Source organism: Lissotriton vulgaris, chromosome 9, assembly GCF_964263255.1.
Source record: "Lissotriton vulgaris chromosome 9, aLisVul1.2, whole genome shotgun sequence".
In the NCBI taxonomy this organism is placed as follows: Eukaryota; Metazoa; Chordata; class Amphibia; order Caudata; family Salamandridae; genus Lissotriton; species Lissotriton vulgaris.
Window position 1 is genome coordinate 986,596,483 of NC_141697.1, and position 17,622 is coordinate 986,614,104.

General features: G+C 44.0%; 1 protein-coding gene across 1 annotated transcript in view; it reads left to right on the top strand.

The window, feature by feature from the left end:
- Window positions 1-17,622, top strand: part of LOC147692680 (F-box only protein 27-like) — a 294,364-nt gene that overhangs the window by 50,050 nt on the left and 226,692 nt on the right. The window contains exon 2 of the mRNA XM_086938860.1: window positions 746-860. Within this exon, the coding sequence (XP_086794986.1) occupies window positions 746-860 (115 nt within the window). The remainder of the gene's footprint in view (window positions 1-745; window positions 861-17,622) is intronic.

Consider the following 17,622-nt stretch of genomic DNA (forward strand, 5'->3'; position numbering starts at 1 on the left):
AAGCAAGGACTAGAAGTACAAAGTGCGTATTTCCTCTGTGTGTTTTCCCTTACCACACAACACCGAGTGATATATCACCTGCCGCAGTGCGAGTTGTTGGACCAGATGCCTCCCTCCCTCATAGAAGCAGCTGTTGTGTCTTTTCCCTTCTGCAAATCCATCACGTCGCACCCATCATTGCCTGGCAATCTTTATTTAGACATTTGAACTTCACTTCCTCCCCCCTGCTGTCACCCAAGTAAACAAGTTATCGCCATAGCGCTACGCCGCTTGTTTATATTTGCGTAGTGCTTCGCGGCCACCATTGACAAAGCCAAATGAACAAAAGAATGCTTACTGATTACCGTCTAACCAAACCATTCATCTGGGCACTAGGCCGTTCCCAGCAGAAATCGCTGAATGGTGCAAATTCACTGTATTGTACTTAAGTCAAGCTCGTCAACTCTGCCAAAAAACATCACAATCTTGATCCCAAAAAGGTTAAGGGCCCAAGGAGGGGAAGCCTGTACCCACAATGTGGCCCATGATGAATGTTCAGATGAATATGCCCTACTGGGGATAAGTATGACAGACTGCTAAAACCTGAAGTGGTGGAATTTACCATGCTAATTTAACCACTGCCTGTCTTATTTCTATGTATGCATATTTTTCATATTTCTATTTATAGTCATTTTATGGCAGTCCTCTTTTTTTCCATACATTGTTTGTAAATCATCTTTGTCCACTTATGCCCATCTGTTTTCAGAAGGATTATCTCACTGGGAAGTCGATAACGGTGGAAACGGATGGGATGTCGTTGAAACTGATTGCTGCAGCGTTGGAGCACGGTCACAGTCGAAGGCCTTTGTATCTTCTTCTGAGTAAGTGTTCAGGCTGAGCCGTGATTCAGGCTTCGTTTGTCATCGACCAGCATATTGGATACAACAGCTACACCTTTACTTAAAGCTTCACTTTTGAATCTTTATTTGTATGCGATATGCTCATCATTTGCTTCCCTTTAGTTTTCGTCTCCATTGAAATTCCTGGATGCTAAAATAGAGTTTACTCATCTCTAGTTCCACCTTAAATATGCTTTTGTCCATGTGTGGAGATTGCTCCTGTCTTCTCTCGGGCTCATTTGCTACTTATGGGACAGGTCTCTTGAGCTGGTGATACTTCAAGTAATCTACTGTTTGAGGGCATAAGAGTATCTTAGTCTGCCATTCTAAAAACATAAACTTTATTTTGTCTTCAACTTTACGTTTGCTGATTTATCCCTTGTGTCACTTTTGAGTTCTAGACTGCGCAAGCTGTCCGGTTGCAAATATCTATTAAGTTACAGAGGGCTTGGTATCTAATCATTGATTACCATTGGTTTACTTTGTTGTATTTCTCATTAGATGTCTTCCTAGTTGATGTCTTGCCCACCCCTGCTTGTGTTTGTTTCTCTCCTGGAGCATAGCCTCTTTACCATCCTTTTGATTGGACCACTTGTATCGTCCACAACCTGTATTCGGGGAACTACTTTTTTTTTTTTCAGCGCACTATGGGAACACGTTTTATTCTCTCTCCCTCATGTGTTGAAATACCTACCCACAATACAAATAATAGTGGAGGGTCAAAGGTATGGAATTCACAAGGGACGACTATGTGATGGAACTAGAGATACTAGTTCACTAGACAGGGTACATCATTCATAGTTTTTGAAAAATACCCATCAGTAGCTCTTCCTGGGCGCCCTTTTCATCATGTGGGTTCCTTCGACCTCCCCTTACAGCCAGAGGGACGCTGGAAGTACCGACGGACAGAGCGGTGCTTCAATTACCTGAGCTGTTTGCCAGGTGAGGTGAGGCAGTACTCTCCTGCACAATATGCTGGGAGAATGATCCTTCACTAATACCCAGGTGATACCTTTTCCTTTTTTATATTTCCTTTACACAACATTAGCAGTAGCGACACAGGTCCTGAAGAATGCAGTGGATACCAGTGTGATCCGTAATTCCTGCTGAAACATGTCGACCAACCTGCTGGTAGCTATTAGTTAAAACTACCATTTTCGCTCTTTTTAAGTCTTAGAGACTCTGAGGTCTCCAATAAATAAGTACTTTCCTCAGAGCCATCTAATTTTAAATATCACTACCTTGCACCTTTGCACTATTTCACTTTTCCTCGCACTGCTTTTCAGTAGCCCCCTGCGACCCAGATATATCATCACTGGTTCCCATGTTGTCATTCATGACTAAACTCTTTTCCTATCCTTCATGGTTCGAAGGAACCCACATGATGAAAAGGGCGCCCAGGAAGAGCTACTGATGGGTATTTTTCAAAAACTATGAATGATGTACCCTGTCTAGTGAACTAGTATCTCTAGTTCCATCACATAGTCGTCCCTTGTGAATTCCATACCTTTGACCCTCCACTATTATTTGTATTGTGTCTAGTTACCTTCGGGGAGTGTAGTGCTGAGTGGTCATTAAAATTTATCCCTGAGACCCAAACCCATTCTGATTTGTTTGATGATTGAAATACCTACCCCCATGCTTTCTCTATTGCTGCCCGTCTGACCCCCAGCTTGTCTTCTCCATCTCAGACCTCTGTCAACAACTGTTTCCTCTGCTCCTAATTCGCTACTTTTCTCTAATTTCACACCTCTACTTCTGTCCTTTTTTCTCGCGCTTTCTTCTGCAACATGCCTCATACACCGTCTCCAGCTGGATGCTGAAAGAAAAAAGCTGATCTGTAGGAATATGATGGTGGAGATGTATGTTATCCGAGCATGGCGGCGAAAATACCAATGCAGCTGATCAGCATTCCAGCTCAGGCACCAAAGGGCTTTCTATCCAAGAAGAAACAAACTGGTAGATATCAAATCTTTCAGTGGCTTCATGCTCCCTAATCCTGGTGATCTAGCAAAGCCCCCCCTTCCAGGAACATGCAGCATGATTTGTTCATTCAGAAACGTGCAGCAGGATTCGTTCATGGAAAACTGGGGCACTTCTGGCCTGTCTCCCACTACTTGCACCTCTTTATTTTTATTTATGTTCGCAGTTTTTTTATAGCGTGAACGCGACCCAAAGGGCATTGGAGTGCTTTACATTACTGTAGGAAACTGGACTTTCTGCAGGTGTTCCCCACCCCAATTTTTGCCCTAGTTTGAACTGCTCAATACTTGTTTTCGACTGACAGTGCACTGAAGCCTACAGTACACTGAAGCCTGCTAACCAGGCTCCAGTGCCGGTGTTCTTTCCCCTGAAGTGACTGGCCTAATTGGCATCCCCAATTGCATAGAGCTTACCTCCCTTATAAGTCCCTGGTTAGTGGTACCAGGGCTTGGTTGGTTAAGGGGTACTCTGGGCTTGCAGCCCTGGTTGTGCCACCCTGAGTGACCCAATTAAACTAATGACAGCAGGCCTGCCATTGCTGACTGCAGGAACCGTATTCTCTGCAATATTTTGACCTTGTGTGACAAAGTCCCAGCACTGCTTCTAGTATATGTCAGTCACTCCTAGAGAAGGCCTCTTGTGCCCAGGAGGCAGGGTGCAGTACATTAAGAGTGTAGACATTTAGGTGCCAACCTATGTCTCTATAGTGATTTTACCATTAAAGTGCACTATAAGTTATAGGCGGTCCATAGGGTAACGTGGGACTGGTACACAGACATACTGAGATTGCTAGCGTCCTTATGGTACCACCTAAATATATTGAGTTTTATGTCTAACAACTTGCCTTCTCTCCCTAGAAACGAGTGGGAAGGTTGGCATGCACCCAGGTGCCTACCTTGGAGATTGCCCATCTGATTAACCCAGCTGACATTTACTTTGATTGGCAGGCCTGGTTTTCCCGCCCCAGCTGCCGCCAAGACAGGTTTCTTATCTCCTGCCAGGCAGTGTTTGTGCTCCCAGGAGTCAGAACAAAGGCTTGGGCAGGAAGGAGGTCACGCTTCCCTCCTCATAAAATGGGCTAGTGAAGTGAGTCACCAGAGTGAGCTTCAAAGGTGTAGGAGAGTAGGGTCTGCTATCCTATGGCCACCCCAATTTTTGCTTTTTGCTTCACTGGTTTTCGACTTAATGAGGCTGTGGGCCTGCTAATGAGACCCCCAGCCTGCTGTTCTCTCTCTAAATTCATAACCATGTACTATAGGTACATAACCCAATTGGAACTGGACTCCTTCTCAGCCCCTGTACCATGCACTATAGGTGCTCAGGGCATAGGTGCCACCAAGGCCTACCAGGGGCTGCAGCATAGCTTTTGCCACCCCAGGCTGGTTCTTAAATTGACACAACTGGCTGATCACTCAGCTGGGGCAAGTTGGTGTACTCACCTCTTGCTTAGATATAGTATACCTATATCTAAACCTATATCTGGACACATATAAACCTGTGAGTCACTCCTATGGAAGGCCTTATCAATCCTGGAGGCAGAGTGCGTGGTTTAACGTGAGATGGTGCTCGAGCATGAGCTGAGCCTGTCTACAGCTGTCGGGAACCACTCCCTAAGCTGTTCCGGGATAATGCCATACCATAAACTATTAAGTGCATTATAATCCTCACGGTTATATGGTTTGATTTGATTTGTGCATTTGTAAAGCGCGCGATTGCCCATAGGCGTCTTGGCGCTGTGATTTGACTCTGACTCTTGAGGTTTTTAATTTAGGGATATGCAGAGAACAGCCACGTTTTTACTTGCTTTCTGAAAGATATCAGTGATGGACTAGTTTTTATATCTAGCGGTAGTTTGTTCCAGATTCTCGCTGTATGTACCAGGAAGCTTCTTCCTCCCCAGTTTGCTCTCTTGAATCTTGGTACCGCAATTATTTTCTTTTGGCCAGATCTGAGGGTTCTATTTGGCTCATATATTTTTAGATGAGTTTTTAAAAATTGGGATCCGGTTCCATTGGTTGCTTTATATGCTAGGCACAGTATTTTGAATTGTATTCGTTTTTCGATTGGCAGCCAGTGTAGGTCTCGAAGTTTGTGGCTGATTCTTTCAAATTTAGGTGTACCTAATATCAGCCTGGCTGCTGCATTCTGCAAACGTTGGAGTTTGATTAAGATTTTTTTTCTGGCTCCAGCGTATAGGCCGTTCCCGTAGTCCAGTCTGGACAAGGCCAATGCTGTCACCACTGTCTTTCGTGAGTCAAGTGGTATGTAGGGTAGAATTTTTTTAATCATTTTTAAAATGTACCACAGGGATGATGCCAGTTTATTCGCTTGGGCGTCAAAGGAGAGATTAGTGTCTAGAGTAATTCCTAGGTTTTTTACCTTCTCCGTTGGTTCAGGACATCCTCCTAGTTCTTTTGGCCACCATGAATGGGACCAGATTTTTTTTGTCCCCTCCTAGGATCATGACCTCACTTTTGTCTCCATTCAATTTTAGACAATTTGTTCTCATCCATTGGCTTATTTTTTTCATGCAGATTTGAAATTTTTCTGCTGTGTTCTCTACGTCTTCATTTATTGACACCACAATTTGGGTGTCGTCGGCGTAGGATATTGGGGTGAATCCACAGTCCCTTATTAGTTGTGCGAGGGGGGTGACGTATAAGTTAAAAAGAGTGGGGCTAATCGATGAGCCCTGTGGGACTCCACATGGTAGGTTGAATTGATTAGATTTTGCTTCTCCTGATTCTATAGAGAACGTTCTGTTCTCTAGATATGAGGTGATGAGTGCACATGCTGATTCATGCAATTGTGCTGTTTTCAGACGTGTTATGAGGGTCTCATGGCTAATCGTATCGAAGGCCGCCGATAGATCTAGTAATATCAAGGCGGCCTTCGATCCGTTGTCCAGTACTTGTCTAAGCTCCTCCACCGCTGTAATAAGGGCGGTTTCGGTTCCGTGTCCTTCGCGGAAACCGAACTGCGAATGGTCCAGCCAGTTGCCGTCCAGTAGGTACCGGGATAATTGTTTATTTAAGAGTTTCTCTAGGATTTTGGCGGCGAATGGGATCCTAGCTATTGGCCTATAGTTATTCGGGTTTTCGCAGTCCAGGTTGGGTTTTTTTAAAAGTGGCCTGATCGCTATCATTTTCCAGTCATCGGGGAAGATGTTGGTTTTAATGATTTGAGAGAATAATTTCTCTAGTACTATGCTCAGTTGTTCGGAGCAGACGTGCATTATTTTGGAAGGACATGGGTCCATTGGGCTGCCTGAATTGATGGTATGGATTTCTTTTTGGATCTGTTCCACTGTAGGGGGGGGTGAATTGGAAGAATGTGGTGGGATCTGAGTCCTTACTCACTGGGATTGTTGTTGGTGAGTTATCCTTTATGGATATTTCTGTGTTATGATTTTTAAAGGAGTCATATACTAGGGATACTTTGCTGACAAAGAATTCTCCCAACACGTTGCAGAAGTCTGAAGTTAACGTTTCAGAGTTGTTGTTCTCGAATTTTGATAGTTTTTTGACAGTGTCGAATAGGGTTTTACTTGAGTTTTTTGACTCATTGATTTTATGGATAAAGTATTTACTTTTTTCCGTTATAATTAGTTTTTTATAACAAGCTAAGGTAGCTTTGTATTCTTGTTTGAGATCGGTGTCATAGTTAGTTCTCCATTTTTTTTCCGCTCTTCTACATGTCTGTTTCTGGGTTCTTAGTGCTTCCGAGAACCATGGCTGTGAGGGGGTTTTTCTCTTTAGTGTGGCTTTTTTTCGTGGGACTGTTTGCTCTACTGCATTCTCTAGCCATTCATTAAATTGTTTGCAGGCTGTATTACACTTTTCTTGAAGTGCAGGGTACGATGATTGCAGTATATCAATGAATGTCTGGTTATCTAATTTAGACCATTCTAGATATGTCGTTTGCTTAATATTCTCCATAGGTCTTCCTGTGTCCTCATTAATTTCTAATGTGGAACTGATGAGTTTGTGGTCTGTCCACGGGATAGGAATGGTATCTGTTTTTGTTAGATTTACACAGGAGGTGAAAATACCATCCAATGTATGGCCTGCTTCATGGGTATCCACATGTACTTTTTGTTTTAGGTCAAAGTTTAACATTGTATCAATGAATGAGGCTACCTTTGGGTAACTTTGGTTTGGCTTTATCAAAACATGTCGTGTAAGGTGTCATACCTGTCAGCCCGATCCACAGTCCCTGCAGAGCTGAGACCCGAGGAGGCGACCGGAAGCGTGGGGCACGCCATCTTGAAAAGGCCACGAGACGCTGATCGTGCAGGCCACGAGTGACCCTCGACGCTGTACACCGGGGTTTGAGAAGCCCCAGCCCTGAGACACTTTTGCACCGAAGCTCACCCCTCTACACTAGACGAGTGCTGCGTGGGGCCCTTCTGCTTCCTTTGGCTCAACGCGTTGGCCCGGTCACTTGCCGGCTGGCTTGTGGCCCCTGTGCTGACGAAAACCGAAATACGACTTGCGATTCTGGTTGCTCCAGACTTGCACCCGCTCCTCTGAAAAGGAGCACCCGCTCTGACCCTCCTGGTCCGAGTGAGAAGCAATCTTCCAGTCCTGCGTGGATTGCTCTTGCCAAGTGTTGTTTGCTCCGATCTTGAAGCCGACAGCACCGACGTTGAGAGCCTTCGTGGGACAGCTCGTGACCCGCTCCTGGACGTCGCAGATGCCCGAGAGCCCACGTGGCAGCGGAGAGAAGCTCCTCGACAACCACCTGATTGCGCCCGACATTGCCTGGTTCTGTCCTGGTTCCACCCTGGTCACTGCTGAGTGACCCAGACTCTGTCCCCTCTGCTTTCAGGTACTTTACGACTCTGATCCACCCTTGGATCACACCGGTCACTTCTCCCTCACATCGCCTGCAGCATCTTCAGCTTCAAGCACCAGCAACCTGCGTGACGAAACCAGACGCCACTTCGACCCTATGCACCCGCTTCTTGTGGGTGAGGTAACTCAGCAACGCCGGTGTTCCCACACTGGTACGCACCTCTAGGGCCTGTGTCTAAAGTTTTGTCCTTCTAGGTTAAGCCGAAGTCTCCTTAAACAGTAACTTTCTAACTTTTACGCACCATTGACTTAACATAGGTGTATGCGTGTGCTTTAAGAGCTGCACCTGAATCCCGCGGGCTTTTCCCGACTTCAGCATTGCTTGTCCCGACTGCTCCCAGCGATTCCCTAGGCCTAACCACTGTTCGATTGGTATCTCTTATACCACTTTCTTAATATATGGTTTGAGTGGCCACCCGCCCTCATCCATAATTGTGCAACTTTCATATGTTATACTGTGCTTTTGTTTAAACGCTTGTGCCCTCTTGCTCATAAAGAGTACTGGGGATTATTCTAGTAATAAAATATATATATTTTTATAATATATACTTGTGTGGTGTCCTTTCATTTGATATTACAGGATTGTGATTGGTAAAACAGCTCGCTTAACACGACCTCTTGAGTTAAGCCTTTAAGGCTGCTTAGTCCATGCTACCATTAGGATAGCTTGTCTATAAGGTTGACTTACAACCAGACACCATAAGGGATTGTTTGGACTGATACATGATGTTTCCAATTCTGGAACCACCTTGTATCAGGCCAACTTCTCACAAAAGGCTTCACGCCTCTGATATGCATCTGGGCTGTCTCACTGAGAACAAAGCCCCCCCTCCCTTCTTGCCCCTGGCGTGCTGGACCCAGGAAAGGCGGGAAATTAGGTTTGAAGGAGGTGTACACCTCCAGCAAGGCTAGCTATGTCCCCAGGGTGGGCAAGCCTGCTTTGTACACCTAAAGTGAATCTCTACTATCTTTAGGATGGCAGAAATAGTGGGTTGTGGGTAGGAAAGGTGACCTACACCACCGGATATGGCATCTCTCTGCAGATTAGCTGCAGGGAGTCGCTGCCCATTGGCTACTAGCTCCTGCACCCCTAACTCCCCTAAATCCAGGATTAAAGGGACACCCCTGACACCAGAATCTCGGATCTGATCGACATACTTCAAAGAAGGACACCAAGAAGACCGTTTTAACCGACAACAAGACTTTGCCCCTGTCACAAAGCAAAGAAGGGATACTGGATCCATGTGGCAGCCTTGCATGAGCAACTTTCGTCTGTGGCCAAAACTCTGCACACCCTGGCAGAGGGACCCCTGGTGGACCAAGAAGAAGTCTGACTCCCCTGGACTAGTGGCAGCAGTCCCCTGCAAACTGCAGGTAATACGACGTGCTGAATCAGAAGAAGAGCTGGTCATCTGGCTCGCAGAGAAATCGCCCAAAAGTTACATGGTGCAGTGCATTCTCGTCTCATGGGCATTGAAATCCTAGATGTGGGAAGACCGTAACTTTTTCTTTCCTTGATTTCATTTCCAAGGTCTATCACTGCACGAAGTGATGAGCTATGAGAAATCTGGCAAAACCATTATGTCTGAGTTACATAAGAGTCCCTTGGAAGTAACATGGTATACACATCCCATCTGGCCTTGTGTGAGACTGGTATCCTGCCGCATTCTCCAGTAAAAGGAGGAAGCTATGTAAAGAGAAAAAGAAAGAATCATCTAGGAATTCACAAGTGAATGATTATCATCCTTTCTACTGATTCCTCAACTAGACAGGAGGGTGTGCTTGTGTGGCTACTTTCAGAAAGCAACTCCGCTCTCGAAGTTGGATACCTACCCTTTGCTACCAGCAAATGTTTCAGTGGAAAGTAGCCTAATTTCCTAAAGAAAACCTCAAAGAAAATCAGACCAAAGCAAAATGGCTTTTGTCACTCCAGCCCAGTCCATACTCTAGGTTCTAGTCCTGCTTTACCCTGCCTTTTTACAGTAATTAATAAATACAATTCTCTGATCTCCTCAAAAATACACTGAAGCTGGTCTAGATGATGGCAGCATTTTCTACAAACTGAATATTAGGTGGTGTGCGCTCCTTACAAACTGGGTGATTAATCAACAATTCCAAGAAATATTTCCTTGCTCAAAGATGTATGCATTACTTATATTAGGTATAAGGCAATGGGGTCATTGAGTCATAGCAACTTTGCGATGATACAGGACTTGCAAACTAATGATAACCCATGAGTTAGAATGGAAGGCCACAATGAGCTATCCACAATCGCATGTGGAGGAGTAAACAAGACATTGATGTCAATTGGCAGCGCCAACGTTTTGGTCAGGTACTTACTTGCAGGAACACGGAGTAGTGCTTGTTCACAATAGCATTCCCCCTTTTTGTCTAGAGAAGTCTGTGGTGTAAGTGATTTATCCTCCACAGTTTATATGCAATACTTAGTTCTGTTGGTATTTCAAGCTAGAATAATAAAATGTTTATACACTGTTTGTGCTATGCTTTGACATATTTATTTATGGCGCAAACTATTGCTGTTCAATGGTGCTTTGCAGTGACTGAGCATTTAATGCAGCATGGAGTTCCTAATTTAGGAGCTGTAGTGATTGTTTTGTTGTTGATGCTGATGCAGGGTTCTGCTTTTAAGTTTTTTTATTCTTGGGTTACGTTTCTGGCTGTGAACGTTAATGGGAATATTTTTCATGACTACATCCCGGCCCTAGCTGCTAATGCATATCGTCCATATGCACTCCGTGAAATTTCTCTTACCGTCTGGGAGCACAAGACTAGGTTTAATAGTGCCCTTCAACACATAATTGGGACTGTTCGAATGGACTCTTTACATATTGAAGGGGCCACATGGCAGGCACTGGCAGGCTATATCCCATATCCAGATTTGGCTCGTATAAATGTAGTGCAGACTCGCGCTTTATACAATATTCTTATCATCCTCTATAGATATCTTACGCAATATATTTCTCATGCTTTAAAAGCTAGTCCAGCTAGAATTGACCTGCAAGCGCAAGTCCAGCATCATGTAGGGCCTGTCATTAGTCCTGTCATTTTTCATTCCGTTAATTTTTCATTCCGTTATGGGCAAGCGGCCCACACTTGGTGAAGAAATACCATTTTGTATAGCCTAAAAAAAAAGATCAACTTGAAGCTGTGTTTCCTCTTATGGGACCACAAGGCAAGCACTGAATTCTGACCATGCGCTTATCCACTGGACTTGTGCCCACTCTAGCTGACTGCAACACCTGGGGGACTATTTTTCCCACTGTCTTCACTGTTTGTCATGGCACTCCCTAAATGGCTGTTCTACCGAACGTTCTCAAACAGATACAGAATGAACAGGGGGCAGGCCCTGTCCTCGATTTGGGAATGAAACTTGTGGGTAATTTTCCCATTGCCTCTGAAATGATTCCTTCTAATGTTAATGGTGAATCAGCTTCTTTGGCTATACACCAGTGATTTGCCGCAATAGCCTAGTGCAATTGCGAGTTCCTTTCATTATTGCTAAAGTATACACGTCTTTAGGGCGTAACAGTTTGGAAACCAGACCTTCAGGCCTGCAATTTATTTTCCTTCATACACACGGGCTAGTCTGGAGTCCTTGTCGGAACTAGTCTTGCCAAGTGTCGGAACTGAAGACTTTAGGTAAGCCCTGAAGAAGTCTGTGGCATAATTAGGCATGTTAACAAAACACGTGTTGGCTACATCTGGCTACATTTGTGCATATATCTTTGTGTGAAGGCTACTGCTAAGAACATACTTGTATGTGGAGAACTGCTTGGAACTAAATAAAGAAAAGGAAAAAGAAATAAACTACTACAGTGTGCTGCAGATGAATTATATTACTGGACATTTGAATTGGGGGTGCTCAGGAAATTGGATATACTGTCTTTTATATTTATATATATATATATCTTCTTTATTCGGCTTATTCACAAAGGAAAAACCATAAAAGAGACAGTTAATAACATACATTACATTTTTACATAATTAAAAGAAACACACATTTCATGACATTTCATGCAAAGAAACTAGTAAAAGAAACACACATTTCATGACATTTCATGCAAAGAAACTAGTAAGTTAAAAGAGAATTAGTTATAAAAACCGAAATCTGCTCAAAGTATCCTTAATAAGGGCATTTATAGATTTTTCCTGTGTTTCATGATGCATTTTAAAAAATTGCTCACAAAATAACAGACGTTTTCAGTTTCCAGCATTTGGAGTCTAAGAAGAGCAGGTCTGCATTGTCTCAGCCCCCAGTTCCTTAATATTGGTAGTAACCAAATTTTTCTATTGGGTTGATGAAATTTGCAAAGCACGATCACATGTAGATTGGATTGTGTTGATAGACCATCACACGGACAAGGTGGAAGGGTAGCTTTCCAACAGTTTTTCAGTGGAAACGTCACCAATCTAAAAAAAGTGTTTAGCCTGAATCTTGTTAATAACATTCTCTCGTAAGTTGGTATTTGGAGTGTCAAGTACGGATGAATGCCATGGGCTATTTGGATCATGTTAGCATGGACTACCGCCATTTTTAATGATTCAGATGCTAGTCTTAGAGATTCCAAATGTCTTAGTGCTGATTGTTTAAGGTCTCTTTTTGATATGTCCGTTATAGATTCTGGTTCAAGGTAATAGTTCTCAAGCCCTAGATCTTTGAGGAAATTTCTTACATAGGAAAGCCACTTTACTTTGGAGGATTTGTGGAGAGCCATCGAGTCAGCAATGATGGACTGGGTCAGCGTGTTTTTATCAGATGACCAGATGCGCCGCCACAGCATCACTGGTTCTGTTTTAATTAGATCCTCTATGTAGGGTATTCCTAATTCCAGGTGCATTGCATATGTTGAGGTGCCTTTCGGAGTGGCTAGAAGAAATCTGAGAGACATTTTCCGCCTTCTGGATGGAGCTAGTATCGGTGTAACCCCAGACTCCTGCACCATATAGGGCGATGGCCTGGCATTTAGCATTGTACATTTTTAGTAGCTCCACTGGGGGCCTTTTTCCTAGTCTCTGAGAGAAGCTCGTTAGAGCGGCTATTGATCTCTTAAATAGATGACCTTGTGTCTACGGCTGGCTTCCATGTCAGTTGATCATCTATCATGACGCCCAGGTAGGGGTATTGGGGGGGTAACCTCAAGCTTTTGATTGTCGAGGTAAATGGCCTTTGTTCTTTTTTGCCCCCTGCCTGCCGCCATGACAAACGTTTTCTTCACGTTCACCCTCAAATCCAGGTTGCCCATGAAAGTCGTGTACCTGTTCAGTGATAGCTGAAGCTCACGAGGGGTGCGCGCGAGGATGACTGTGTCATCCGCGTAGAGCAGGGCGGGAATCAGGCGCTGGTTTATGCGTGGGAGGTCCTGAGCCCCCCTCAACATCTCCCCCTCCAGGCCATTAGTGTAGAGTGAGAAGAGGAAGGGGGCCAGGACACATCCCTGCCTGACTCCACGCCCTACGCTAAACTGGGCCGTCAACTCGCCATTTAGGCCAAATCGCACTCTGGCCGTTGCGCCGGAATAGAGTTCCCTTAAGAAGTCCAGAAGAGGGGGTTCTACTCCCATTTGGGCTAGGACTGTCCACAGCTTTGCATGCGAAACGCAGTCAAACGCTGCGGACAGGTCGACAAAGACCATATAGATCTTGGTTGTCTTGGCCTGTGTGTATTTTCCCATTATTAGAGTGAGATTGAGGGCCTGTTCTACTGTTCCGAAACCCTCGCGGAAGCCGACTTGGATATCGGAAATAATGCCTCGATCCTCACTCCACTGCTGGAGATGCTCTAGGATGACTCTCCCCACTACTTTCCCGAGCGAGTCCAGCAGTGAGATGGGCCGATAGCACTTCACATCTTGGCGATCCCCCTTTTTGAAAACGGGGACCATTATTGACTTAGTCCAGGAGCTTAGCACTCCCTCATTCGCGACCGCTATGCACACTCTTGTTAGAATTACTGTCTTATAACATGACCAGGATTTTAATAGTATATGGTTTATTAGCCATGCATAAAGAATTTTTTATATGCATTTGTTTTCAAATTGTGGCGCAATAACTCCATTTTAGGACACAACAGTTTGAAAAATATCTTAAACTTTCTTTGTGTCTTTTGTTTTATTATTTTGTGGACGTGTATGAGTGAGAGAGTTAAAGGGTGTGTCATGTTGCCGCGATCCCTGAGAGGGTCAAGGGTGTTTTGTCCTGGGGTGCCAATTCATTTGTTTTTCAGGTAAGGATAGGAGGGCAAGTGAGGCACTGTAGCTAGTCGGTCTAGGGCCTTATAGGTACTGAGATAGTATGGAGACTCTTTGCCTTCATGACAATGTTCTGTGGTTCCAAGCATAGTTCTGTGGATCCAAGCATAGTTCTATTTCTGAGCAGGATACCTGCAATAATTCTTTGTAATGTTAAGGGTGAGGCAGCGTCTTTGGCTATACGCCAGCAACTTGCCACAGTGGCAGTAGCCGAACGCGAGTTGTCTGTCATTATTGGAAATGTATAGACGACTTTAGGATGTAACAGTTTGGGAACCAGAACTTCAGTACTGCCACTTAGCAAGCCTAGTTCTGACAAGGATCTTAGCCCAGCCATTGAGTTGGGTAAAAAACAATTGGTATAAATGTAAATAACACCAACAGAAAGATAAACAACGTGGAGGTTTTCCATCCCCGGAGTACTCTGCAAGACTGCGATTTTCGTGATCGCACTAAAATAAAAACTTCAGACAGGTATCAGTCATCTAATACATGTTCTCCTCGTTCCTTGCAGTATTCATATGACCAACTGTATGACAGAGATGGATGATCTTACTGCAGACCAGAAGAGTACATGACTGTTAAAAGTGATACTCCGCGCTCCTCCAACGTGAAGATAAAGAAGGAGGAAAGACCTCCATATTAAACCCCTTTCCAGAAAAAGAAAGTTGCAGATTTAACTGCGAAATATACCTCACTGTGAGAACCCTCCTCCTGAACAGGAGTTGGGTGATGACTCCTTGTCAGCGCAGCAGAAGTAACTATAGTACGCTGGAATGTCCGCCAATTTCTTGTCGAGAAAACAACTGACACATTTATTATGGTTGAATCCACGGATACCAGTGTGGCCCCTTAAGACAGACTGTATCACTTAGATATTCAAATGAATGCGACTTTAAATGCATCATTAAGGCAATATTCTGGAACAACTTGTCTATATTTTATGACATTCTCTTGGCAGAGGTCGATTGGCCCTCACCTTTTTTACTTCCATTCCCACAGGGTGAGGATGTCATTCTGCCTTCTTTCGCACACCTCGTCCCTGACGAAGTAAAGGAAGCTTATGCGTCTGAATGGGCCTTTGCTTTTGCACTTGCTCTTTATCGTAATCATAATGGTTGGGATAAGGATTCCTATACGATACACACTCCATGTACAACAACAATAGTCTATTAATAGGGATGCAAAAGCACCCATTAAACAAATTATTTCCCAACTGGAGTACTAGGGAGTAATTGAACCATGTGTTTCTCCAATGAATAATCCCCTTTTTCTGGTTATGAAATTAGATCATTGATGTGGCATTGCCTTAGATTATAGATAGGGCTCCCGGTTTTATGGTATTTATTTTTTTGCCATTTCCGTCTGTATTTATCCATATTTATTTGTGGGACATTTTTTCTGTATTTATCCACATTTATTTTTAACACAAGCAAAATACGACGGTCCAGCTAGTATTTTTCCACATTTATTTAAAGTGACACTGCACACATGTGCTCGGTTGTTCTTGGTAAACACTATACATTCATCTGAAAACTTTGCCATTTGCAGAATGTCCCAAATATGCTTAAAAGTGCTATCACAAGCCATTTGTCTCAGAGCCTTGCAGTTTCTGTCATCGGCAGAGTGCCACATCCTCTCCCCCACTGAACACCATACTGCCCCACTGAGAGAAACTCACACTGCCTTCAGCTGCAACCCAATTAGGCCCCACCAGTGCTAAAGCTGTCCTTTGCCATCACTGAGGATTGATGTTTTGTGTGTGCAGAGAGAACAAGCATTTGCAATGCAATAGGTCTCGCATTTACGCTAGTTTAAGCTATTGGCATTGTAAATGACACTGCCTTTTATTCATCGGTTTTAAAAACCAAAACAGAAATAAAAGGCATTGTCATTTACAATGTTAATAGCTTAAACTCCAGTAAATGCGAGACCTATTGCATTGCAAATGCTTGTTTTTTTAAGTGAGTGCTTGAAGTAGGACGACAGAAAAAGACACAACAAAGAAAAAACAGTGAAAAAGGGTAGCAGAAGCTAATCTGTAGAAAACCAAGGGCATACTCACTCACACGGTAAACGGGACCTCTCGGCTACAGAAAGTGCTTGAACTGGAAATAAAAAAGTACAGATACTCCCGTTCCAGAGTTCCTGACCGGAGCAGAGCAACAACTCTCCCATTTACAAAGTATTGCTTCAAAGTAAAGGGGTGCAGTTACTCTGCCTTGAATATAAAAGAACATCTAGGTTCTCAGTACCCGAGAGTACCTCCTGCCCATTTAAACCAGAGGCTGCAGTTGTTATATGGTGGTTAATAGAGTTATTGGGCTCCCTGCCATGTTCTAGTCATGCAAGTTTCAGACACTGTCTATACATGCTACTGTATTCTAACACAACACCCCCACCCCGCCCTCCCTCCAAGACACTTCCCGGAGCGAGCTGCGTTTAAAAAGAGGATGAGCTAAAAAAAAAAGGCCTCTTGATTCTGTTTTTATTTTGTAGCATTTGCTGCGTGCTCAACTATAGTGGTCAAATGTCAGACAAAATCCTCTGACAAACTGCTGCTTACTCCTTTAAAACTGAGAAGATGTTTACATTTTATTTTTCTAACTACACAGGGAGAGAATTGAGTAACACCAATCTAGTAAAAACTCTAAAGGGACACTGGGAGAGTGTAAGGAAACAGAAAATATTTTTTAACGCAGTCTTTATCCTCCACCGCAGTGGTCTCAGGCTTTCCACGCCGCAACCATCAGGGAGTTCATGGTGCCCCAGGGTTTTACGCCCTCCCTCCAAGACACTTCCCGGAGCGAGCTGCGTTCGTTCAGTCTCAAACTGACTCGCCGACCCACTGGGAAAGCAGGTGCGCAACAATGGTGTGAATAGAGGCTCCTAATCTGACTCTGGCAGGGGCTCTTCTGTTTTGCACCGGCCCCCAACATGTATTTGCGTTTTTATTTTATGGTTAAAACGCACTTTTCTGGTCCCTCCTTGGATTTATTTCTGGATCATACTCTGCTTAGTTTTCCTGTTCGTGTGGATTGGATTTGTGACAGTTTTGTGGGGCAGTACTTTGTTTTAGCAACGCACCATGTTCCTTAGTGTGTATTTCTCTTGACGAGGATAGAAACCAAAGGGTTTGGGGTTCCTTTCTGTCTCTGCAATGCTATGCGTTCAAGATTGAGTATTGAAAACATTCTATGCAAAGCAATGTGAACTTTCTCTTTTTTTCAGTGTTGTTTTCCTTCTTTCCCCATACTTGTTGAAGGATAATGGGAGGATCCACTATGTCTAGGGATCGGGTAGTCCACAATTGCGATGGTGTATAGAGTTTGCTTTACCCATTACTAGGTCTATACATCCCACCCACAACTTTTCCCTGTGGTTAACTAGTGGTTGGGGGCTAGCGGCCATTTACCTCCCCTTTCCACTAAACTGGAATGACCAATTGCCCATTTCTGTTGTAACCGAACTTGACAGTCACCTGGATGGAAGCTCTGTCATAACAGTTCAGTCCTCAGTACAGCTGCAGGTCAGTGGAACATGGCAGAGCCTACCCATGCTGTTACCAGAAGCAGGCTTAAGTGCAGACTCTTCAGTATGTCCTGAAGGAAAGTTAACTAATAACAAATAAGTACA